This window comes from Urtica dioica, chromosome 7 (assembly GCF_054948205.1).
Source record: "Urtica dioica subsp. dioica isolate 48M chromosome 7, U.dioica_male_clone48M_v1_H2, whole genome shotgun sequence".
NCBI lineage: Eukaryota > Viridiplantae > Streptophyta > Magnoliopsida > Rosales > Urticaceae > Urtica > Urtica dioica.
In genome coordinates this window covers 42,124,175-42,134,470 of record NC_142762.1, presented here as the reverse complement: position 1 = coordinate 42,134,470, position 10,296 = coordinate 42,124,175, and the positions used below count along the sequence as shown (strand labels likewise).

Below are 10,296 nucleotides of genomic sequence, written 5' to 3'. Positions count from 1 at the left end.
ACGAATGGGGGGTCTCTACCAACCCACCGCCACTCAACCTACTATTGAGTCGTTTTTATTTTTCTTGAACTGAATATGTGTTTCGAAATTGTCTTTGTTTGTTGGACATTGGGTTTATGTTGTTTTTTTTGTCATGTGTGAACTTATCACGTGTGTTGAAGACTTGAATTTGGAGTTTAAACTTATTATATGAGTGTTTTAAACTACTTTTCTTACGTGTCTGGACTATGAATTTTATTTCTTGTATTCAAAATTATGCAACATTTTTTCCGTCGATATTTCCGTGTTTTATTGAAATTTCCGTCGGCACCGCAATTTTCGTCGGTATTTTTTTTAAGAAAATTTTCGCATTTTTTCCATCACAATTCCCATCGATCACCGCAATTTCCGTTTTTTAGACCATCTGCACGAAATCGGCAATCGGCATTTCAATCCTTGATTATATGTTAATTAATTTGTTTGAAATGGCTCTTTTTAATATAAAAAATCACATGCTTGATAAATGTTTCTTTGACTGCTTGATTATTGTTATGTTAGAGACAAAATGACAAACATTAAGGGTATTAAAATAAAAGTACTGAAAATTTAATTGCGAATCGTTAGTCATAGCAATTCAAGGACAAATGTATGTATATGTCTATTTGCTTACGTCATAACAGGGTTAAGGGCCTTCTGGAAAAATAAAGAAACAATGGCCCGCCTACTAAAAGCCGAGTGAAGTCATTTTCTGCTTTTCAAGCCAAATATTGTCATTGCGAGGAACAAAAAATGGTTACGTAATTCCCTCGCCAGATTGTTTTTCTAAGAGTTCTTGTTCTAATCTAATCATATTGATTTATTTCACACCGCTGCTATGTCATTGTCCAAATTAAGGTTTGGGGTTGCCAAAGCCGGTGAGAATGGATGAAGAAAATATTGACCAAAAAATTACTATAAACTATGTAAAATTACAAATACGTGTATGTGTGTGTCTGAATGTTTGAAGGTTTAATAAAAAAAAATAACTCAAAATTAATTAACAAGAAATAATAGTTAGATAGAAATTTTAAACATACACCATGACAGACTTTGAATATAATATATACGTATTCTTTTATTTATTTTTACAACGACATCTTTAAAGATATGTACAGTTTCTCAATGATGTAATTATGTGCAGGCATGTATATGAAAAAACAATTTGATGAATTGTTATGCATATGTTATCATTTCTCGATATATAAATACTTTAAAAGAATCTAGCTATAATTACATTTAAGAACAATACTACATAAATTGTAATATGAGTCACTGTAGGGGAAAAAAATCTAGAATTGATGGAACATGCAAAAAAAATCATATAAAGTGGGAAAGCTCATGCATTGACTTCATCTTAATTTAAGAACTTAGAATATGGTTTCGATTCTATTCTATGTGTACAATGTACACCCAATATCTGATTGCTTGTAGATTAAATATCTCGAACAGCATGTAAAAAGAAGACGCACTATTCAGGTTCATTTGTTGGCGATAAAGATAGCGATCTCAAACATTTGAACTTGTTCACATACACTGAATATTTTCTTCAACATGTCATTTTCTTGTGTGAAACGAGAATATGCCATCATCTTCTTTCACTAAAGCAAATCGATGGGGGTTTAGACTTAAGATCATATATACTGATTGAATTGGCTTGCAATTATATAATTATTTAGGCCATAGTTTCACAAGGGACGAAAATAAAATGATAGAGATAATATGGTAAAATAGTATGTAAGTTTCGTCTTTATCTAAATCATCAGCAGAGAGACTCGACTAAAAAATGCCAGTAGTCTTATTACAAAAGTGTTAAACCAATTAATGCTACAAAAAAAGCTATATAATATATCTTATGTATATAAGATTGAAAATGGATAATATATTGTATTGGCCCTTCAACTTTGACATGTGTAACGGTTCAATCCTTCTTGTTTGAAAAAACTCATTTGTGCCCTTATAATCATACATTCGTGTAGTTGTACTCATTCTGTTAAGTATTATTTGACGACCATCCAATTTTTACTATGTCTTGGTCATGTGACAATGAAATTAGGTGAGTTTACTCAAATATCCTTATTATATTTAAAATTAAATAAAACATGAATCAACAATTAAAGAAAACAAAAAAAACGAGTCGCAAGAAGCCTCCGTGTCGTACTCGTGTCTTCATCCTCCAATTTTTTTCGAAGAGATTTCAAATTTCATATATGAACCAGAATCAACAACGAGACATTGATCCTTAAAAAATAGATTCAATATGTTCGAGAAAGTGTATATTCATTCTAATTCCGAATCAAAGTACGAAACTTTCGTTGAAATTTCTCGACAGACCAAGAAAGCTAAACTATTGCCTTTTTTTCTTCTAAATTTAGATTCGCATTACTGAAAAAATCTTAGGTGTCCAGTAATGAAAAACAGCCAAAAAGGAAGAGGAAAAGCAAATCTTGTGATCGTCACCGCCAATGGCGGACCCACGTTGAAGGCCAAAGAGGCCTGGGCCCCCCCTAAAAAAAAAAAAAATTCAGGCTTAATTTTTTTTATTTTTTTATTTTTTTTTTTTTCGGCCAAAATTCAGTTTTGGCCCCCCCCCGCCTTCCGAGTCTGGATCCGCCACTGGTCACCGCCATGGATTGCATAAGCTTTTCCAATGTAAAGCTCGTTGGTGAAAATCAATATTGTCAATGTTGCGTTTTCTCAAGGCGGAACGGCTGTGGGTATGGTGGCAAGGAGCTTGGAAGGCAGCAGAGCTCAACCACGGCCATCAGTGGTCACCGAGACCGATAGAAGAAAACACCACTTTTGGCGGCAGATTGGGGCGGCGACTATCGAAATTTGGTAGTTTTTCTCGACTTTGAATAGTCGAAGTTGATCAACTCGACGACACGACAAGGGCCAATCAACAGATCATGCAGAGCTTTCGAAATTCGGTAGTTTTACGTGTCAAAAATAAAATTGAAGGGACAATACTATAAATTATCCTAAAACAATTTATATTGAGAAAAAAAAAAATACATCATTGCAATAAATTGTGCACATTTCTTTCTCACATTAAGACAAATAGAGGAATAGACAGTGATTGGACTTGTTTGACAACTGCACACAATACAGGTAGTGATTGAATTGAATTAAAGTTTTCTCTTTTTCTCTTTACGTTCCCCGAACAATAATTTGAAATTAATACAAGAATATATATATATATATATATATATATTATATTATATTTCTTACTAATAATATTAACATCTGGCCGGTGGATTGTTAGTTGTCGAGATCTATCTATAAGACCCCAACCACGGAAAAAAGGAAGCCACGGATCTATCTATAGTTAGTACACAAAATAAGTTAAAATGAAGTTAACCCTGATGAGTAATATTTTCTTTAAATTTCCGCTCTTAGTCAACGTAATCTAGAAACAAAACATAAGAGAAATTAATAGATTGCTAAAAAAAAATTAAAATTTAATTGATTGATTTTCATGTCTAAACTCTAAAGTCTAAACTCTAAACTCTGAACACAGAGAATTAGAGAAGTATGGCTTTTTAATTATATACAAGGACACGTAAGTATAAATCTCTTCGTATGTTGTGGACCCCACAGACGACTGACTTATCCAATAGAGCCCCACTTGACAATGGCACCACCACCACCAAACAGTTCACGCGGGGACCTAAACTGCGACGTAATTCGCATATTATTGGAAGAAAAAGAAAAGGCAATTCAATATATTAATACTAAATAAAAAACACTCAGCTCTCTGCCAGCCTTTTTTAATTAAAATAATACGAAATAAATCTCATCCTCAGGTTCTGGCTAAGCGAATCCTACGTGGTTACTTCTCATTGGATGGTTTCCAGATCTCGTGGGGTCCACCACAGGATGACGCCTATGGCCTCACAAACTCACAAATAAGAGGAGAAAAACGAAGACGGAGAGAGACAGAGGAAAAAAAAAGTAAGAGAGAAAGAAAGAGAAATGGCTTCGAAACTCTGCGACTCGTGCAAATCAGCTTCGGCAACACTATACTGCCGCGCCGACGCGGCGTTTCTGTGCGTGGGGTGCGACGCGGATGTTCACGCGGCGAACAAGCTTGCGTCGCGGCACGCGCGCGTGTGGGTTTGCGAGGTGTGCGAGCAGGCTCCGGCTCACGTCACGTGCAAGGCCGACGCCGCCGCGCTCTGCGTCACGTGCGACCGCGACATCCATTCAGCCAATCCCCTCGCGCGTCGCCATGAACGCGTCCCAGTCGTAGCTCTCTACGATCCCCCGACGGTTAGGCCTCACGCGCTCGCCTTCTTCTCCGACGCCGATAACGACGCCGAGGAGGCAGAAGCGGCTTCCTGGCTCCTCCCGAACCCTAACCCCAAGGCTTCCGTCGCCGCCGTCGGAGATTCAGACGGAGATAGTCCCGATCTGAACTCCTCCGTCGCTTACTCTGGCTTCCCGGAGATGGAGCCCTACCTGGATCTGGAATACTCCGGGGTGGATCTCAAGCTCGAAGCTCATGAGCACCACCGTAACCACAGCTCCGGTACCGCCGACGGAGTCGTTCCCGTAGTCAGCGCTAAGATCGCCGCTGCTCAATCCTCCGGCGAGAATTGCTTCGATCTCGACTTCTCTTCGCCTTCCAAGCCGTTCCTCTACTCCTTCAACAACAATCCTCACTGCCTAACCCAGAGTGTGAGTATCTCCTTGCTCTGATCATAACAAACGAGAATTTTTGCGGCGAAATTCCACAGCTAATCATCGAATTGTCAAAACTGAGGATTTTTTCGTTTTAATTTTGTAGATGTCGTCGTCGTCGCTGGAGGTCGGAGTGGTTCCGGACGGAGACACGGCGGCGAAGCAGGCTGTGCCGATGTCAGCGGCGGACAGAGAGGCTAGGGTTCTGAGGTACAGAGAGAAGAGGAAGAACAGGAAGTTCGAGAAGACGATTCGGTACGCTTCAAGGAAAGCGTACGCCGAGACGAGGCCAAGGATTAAAGGAAGGTTCGCGAAGCGGACAGAGGTGGACCTCGAAGCCGATCGGATCTCCGGTGGATACGGCGTCGTTCCGTCGTTTTGATTCCCGCTCTGCTCGTTCTCATATCACCGCTCTAATCGCTTTTGTTTTGTGTTCATCTTTTTATTTCCATTCCATGCTTGTGTACATATTGTAGCTGTTGTAGTCGTAGTAGTAGTAGGCGACGGGGTTTGATCGGCGAATTCTTGACCGTCGATTTTTTTCCGGGCTTAATAAGTTTAGTTTTGGTGTTTGTGATGTGACTGACAAACTATGAGCAGATTTAAGTTTATGAATCTGCATTTTCTGTTTGATTCCTTATTATATGCCTTACAAGTTACAATATGAATATGTACTTTTGTAATGGATTTGTTCATGAATTGCACACATTCTCAATAAAATAGTAGTAAATTTTCTGGAGACAAGACAACGGTCACAGTTCAATGAACATGGAGATCACGAGAGCAAATGAGAACAATGGAAATAATAATAAAAAAAATGTCATTCCATGAATCTGCACTTCATTAATTAGCCAACTTTTATTATTATTATTATTATTAGAGAAAATATCACGAGTATCCTCGTGTTTAATCGAAATGTGAGATTTATCCCCTCTATTTCTAGAAATATCAGACTTATCCTTTCAGTTTAATATAAATGACATATACCTCCATTAAAAAAATGTTATATTACAAATATCACCCTTTTCGTTTATTTTTTACAAACAAATAATTTGAACTCCCCAAAATACCCTTAATATAATAAATATTTATTTACTATTTTATTAAAAAAAAATCAAAATCTCTCTTTATAAAAAAATCCTTAACTTTTTATAAATAAATTTTTTAATTTAATTTTTTTGTATATAGAATAGAAAATAAAAAATTATTTCAATAAGGGTATTTTGGGGAGTTCAAATTATTTTTTGTAAAAAAAACGAAAAAGGGTGATATTTGCAATATAACATTTTTTAAGGGATGTATATGTCATTTATATTAAACTGAAGGGATATGTTTGATATTTCTATAAATAGAGGGGATAAATCTCGCATTTCGATTAAACACGAGGGATACTCATGATATTTTCCCTTATTATTATTATTATTTATTTTTGGATCTATTAGCTTATTTGGAATTTTGGATATCAATTAATGCCCATATAATTAAATGAATTTAAGAAAATATATAGTAGAGTCATCAGTCTGTCTTAAGTTTTTCCATGCCAATCTCTTCGACTTGGCTTCCGAGTCCATCATTTATAAGCACTTTACTATAAAAAAAAAAGTGCTATAACGAAAACTGTTAATTTGAAAATCATATATGCGTTTGATAAATTGTTGCAAAATATCTGTATCTGATAGTAGAAGCAGATTTAGTGTTTATTAAAATATGTACTAATATTTATAATTAATAATTATTGATATAAAATATAATTAATAATAATAAGATGTTCTTAATCTTAGTTATATAAAAAATATTAAAGTGAGTGTATAAATTGCAAAAAATAAATTATAAATTTTTATGATATCAAAAAAATTATTTGATAAAAGAATATAAAGATAATTAGAATAAAAAAATAAGAGAAAAAAAAAGTAAAAAAATAGAAAATATAAGCCGAAAACAAAAACACATCCAAAAAGCTTCAAAATATAACTTTAAGATTTTTAGTTAAAACATTGAAAACCACTTTTTAACTTAAAAAAAAAAAATTATCAAACACTTAAATACGATTTAACTTTTAGGAAAAACTAAAAGTAAATTTGATAAACAATGCCAAACATTGCCTATATAATTTATAATTAGGTGGTTATAAACATAATTTAAAAGTTCAATAAATGGTTAAGTATATCAGCTAGTATCTTACGTTATTGTAAAAAATTGGACTAATACATTGCTAAAGACTCATGTCATGGTTTTTATGTTCGGTTTTTTTTTTTTTTTTTTTTTTTTTTGTATTTTATTGCAAAAATAGAGTGTTTATAATTTTTACTATAAAAATAGTTTTTTTTAATTCATTTTTCTCGATGTTTACATATTTTTTGCTCTATCTAACTTTTTAACTGTTTCCAATTTCATTTATAACAAAATACTTTTTTTTTCTTAAATATCGTTTTTTTTAGAGTTAAAACATTGGTTATTTTTAAAGTGTTGCACACTAAAACTTTTATCGTCGTAATTTCCACGAGACTCATTGCCTTGATAAAGGGAGTTGGGCTAATGAATTTACCCTTCTGAAAATTACATCTAGTTGTCCGTTTTTGTCTCTTTTTTTTTTTTTTTTTTTTTGCAAAAAACGACGTGTGAACGTTTACATCACGAAAACAACGGATTTTAAATGTGAATGATCATTTTTGTCATTAATTCGAATTGCTCTTAGGATTTGCTCCAATCATGACTTCTTATGTTGCGCTGATTGTCGTTATCCAATAAACTTGATGTATACAGTATCAGTTAACATACAATATAAGTATATAATTTAATCAGGGGTAATTTAGCAAAATAGCCAACTTAAACGTTGAGAATTGCTAAATAGCCAAGGTTTGGTAAATAGTAGGTAAATAGCCATTTTTATATATTTACAAACGTAAATATCAAGTAAATAGCCACTGTCATATTAAGCCACGTCATCGTTTATGGCTATTTACTTAATATTTACCAAACCTTGGCTATTTAGCAATATCAAACGTTTAAGTTGGCTATTTTTCTAATTTTTTGTTTAATCAGTAGCATATATATGTATAAATCTCCATCATTTATATTTATTTAATCACATATTGTATACAGTATAATGATTATGTGATATTATATACAATATAATGATAATATAATTATTGTATGTTTTTAGCGTTAGAGAAGAGCGTCGAAGCTACGATGACGGCGGAGATATTGTATACAATTTATTGATAATGTGATTAGTGTATACTGTTGGCGTCGGAGCCATGACAACAACAGAGACGGCCTTCCACGGGCGTTTGAGCTCCGACGTGGCGCCGCGTAGCTTGGCGTGTTTTCGCATCTCCAACGGGCGTTTGATCTAGTTTGAATTGAGCGCGTTAAATAAGGGTATAATTTTATCCTAAAAAAGGTAAAATCCAAAATTTTCATAAAGTTTTTAAAAAAACTCCATTATTTTCGTAAATTAGCAACCAAAATTCGTTGTTTTCGTAATTTCTCCTTCACCATTCGGACTATTCTCCCAGGGCCTGCTTATCGTAAGCCCGCGAACATGAGAATTTAAGGGGAGAAATTGTACTAATAGTATTATTAAAGTGCAATATGTGTAAAATAGTGGTTGTTTTAAAGGAACAAAATCGCTACAAGTATCGCCGAGATTTTTTAATTCAGTATTCTTAAAATTAAGCATAAAAGTTGGTACGCAAAATTTCCTCATTTTTATTTGGACTGTGAGAATTATATGAGAAAACTAAAAGTATTATGTGACACTTATTTAAATTAGCTTTTGTTGTTGCCATTGTCGTGATAATTTCTTCTCAAAACCATCTTGCCACATACGTAAATGGAATGTACAATCATGCTAGCAGGTACAAAGTAAAAAAAAAAAAAAACTTACTTAAAAGGGGGCTCGAGCGTTTGCCTCTATTGAATTTGAGTCAAATGTTATCTTTATACCCTATATTTTTAATCGGACAGAATCATACCATATCCCAGAATAAAGAATCACTTGCTATAAACACTTTAAATCTTAGAACAAATAAATTCACTTGACTTAAGCTGTCGAGAGTGAAGGGCTTATGTAGACTTAAAATAAATAATGAAAAAAAACTCGTGTTATAAGTCATGGATTATGCCACTTGAAACGTTGATAATGCAATCTAGTCAACGTTTCATTTAATTTCATATATAGTTACAAATGATGACGTGTTTTTATTAGTCATTTAACAAATTACTACATTAACTTTTATTTTTTTGGGTTAATTTCAGTTAATATTCGTTCATTATACACGCGATATCAGACGTTTATAAACTTTCAATTCCATATATATATATATATATATATATATATATATATATATATATATATATATATTTTGTAATCCAATTAGTTGCGATATCAAATTTTGTTGGGTTAATTTCCGTTTATTTTACACACGATAAGTTTTTACTAGCTGAAACTTTGACTATTAATTAGTTTCTATTATTTATGTTATATAATGGTATTTTCGATATTTTCTAACCGTTTATTTCTGTAAGTAACTAGATTGTAAAATTTATTAAACGTTGACTATATTTTTAAATTCATGTTTGAAATTGGCTATGTTAGATTACTCTTACTAGTAACTAATATGTGACACCCGATAATAACTAATAAGATGACATCAATAGAGACTAGCAAATAGGCAAATATAATCCATTTCATTATATAAACGGTGATGCTTTTGTTCTAAGTCTAAACTCTTGAATATGTACATAAAAAGAGCTTTTCAATTGGTCATACCAAGCTCTCTAGGATCCTGTCTTAAACCATATATAGAGCTTTGTTGAGCTTACACACCCATAGTCGGTCCGAAGCATAAGTCACTTAGGCAATGGCTTAAAGCCCCAAATTTTTTGTGGAAAAAAAGCAAAAAGGAAAAAAAAAAAAAAAAAAGCCTCAAATTTTAAAGAAAAAGACCTCAATTGTTTTTTAGAAAATAAACTATTATATATACCTAATTTTTTTAATATATGTTTAAAAATGACTCATTTTTTAACTTTTGCTTAAAGCCATATAATAGCTTGGACCACCTGAGAGAGATTATGACTATCAGCATACCCTTTTTGTTGACTCATGGACACTATTCCTTGAGCTCTTTATTTAAAAAAAAAAAAAAAAAAAAAATTATTCGCATCTATTTGTTATATATCCCAACTTTTACGCCGGTAGTTTTCACAATTGGACTAAAATCTTAATATAATTAACTCTTGCATTTTGCTGAATGCCTCTCAATGGAACAAGCAGATTAGTGTTGTTTTCTTCCATGAAAATTCGTTCATCAATTGCTTATCTCTTTCTCATCAGGTTCACAATCTCATCGCATGGAAATAATTTCTAGTTTATTACTACGTGGTTCTGCCAATACAAGAGATCATGATTTAGACGACTTTCTCTTTGGAAAGATAGCTTGTCCAGCTCAACCAATTGATTCAATCGATTCTAATAGAGTCCGAGTCTCTTTGATTAATTTAAGGTACGATCTCTTATTCTAATAAGAGGAGTAATTCGTGATCTTATATAAACATGTTAGTTAACAGTCTAACATGCTTACTTTGCAGTTAATT

At 33.2% G+C, this 10,296-nt stretch overlaps 1 protein-coding gene across 1 annotated transcript; it reads left to right on the top strand.

The window, feature by feature from the left end:
- Nucleotides 1-3,925: 3,925 nt before the first annotated feature.
- On the top strand, nucleotides 3,926-5,381 carry COL4 (zinc finger CONSTANS-like protein). The gene is made up of 2 exons (XM_089619184.1): nucleotides 3,926-4,695; nucleotides 4,805-5,381. The coding sequence occupies exons 1-2, from the start codon at nucleotides 3,991-3,993 to the stop codon at nucleotides 5,078-5,080; spliced, it is 981 nt and encodes a 326-aa protein (XP_089475310.1). The 5' UTR covers nucleotides 3,926-3,990; the 3' UTR covers nucleotides 5,081-5,381.
- The last annotated feature ends 4,915 nt before the right edge of the window (nucleotides 5,382-10,296 follow it).

Excerpts from the sequence above, each read along its gene's own strand:
- COL4 (XM_089619184.1), top strand. The coding sequence starts at position 3,991 with ATGGCTTCGAAACTCTGCGACTCGTGCAAATCAGCTTCGGCAACACTA. Across the intron at positions 4,696-4,804 it reads CTCACTGCCTAACCCAGAGT|ATGTCGTCGTCGTCGCTGGA; the intron begins GTGAGTATCTCC and ends TTAATTTTGTAG.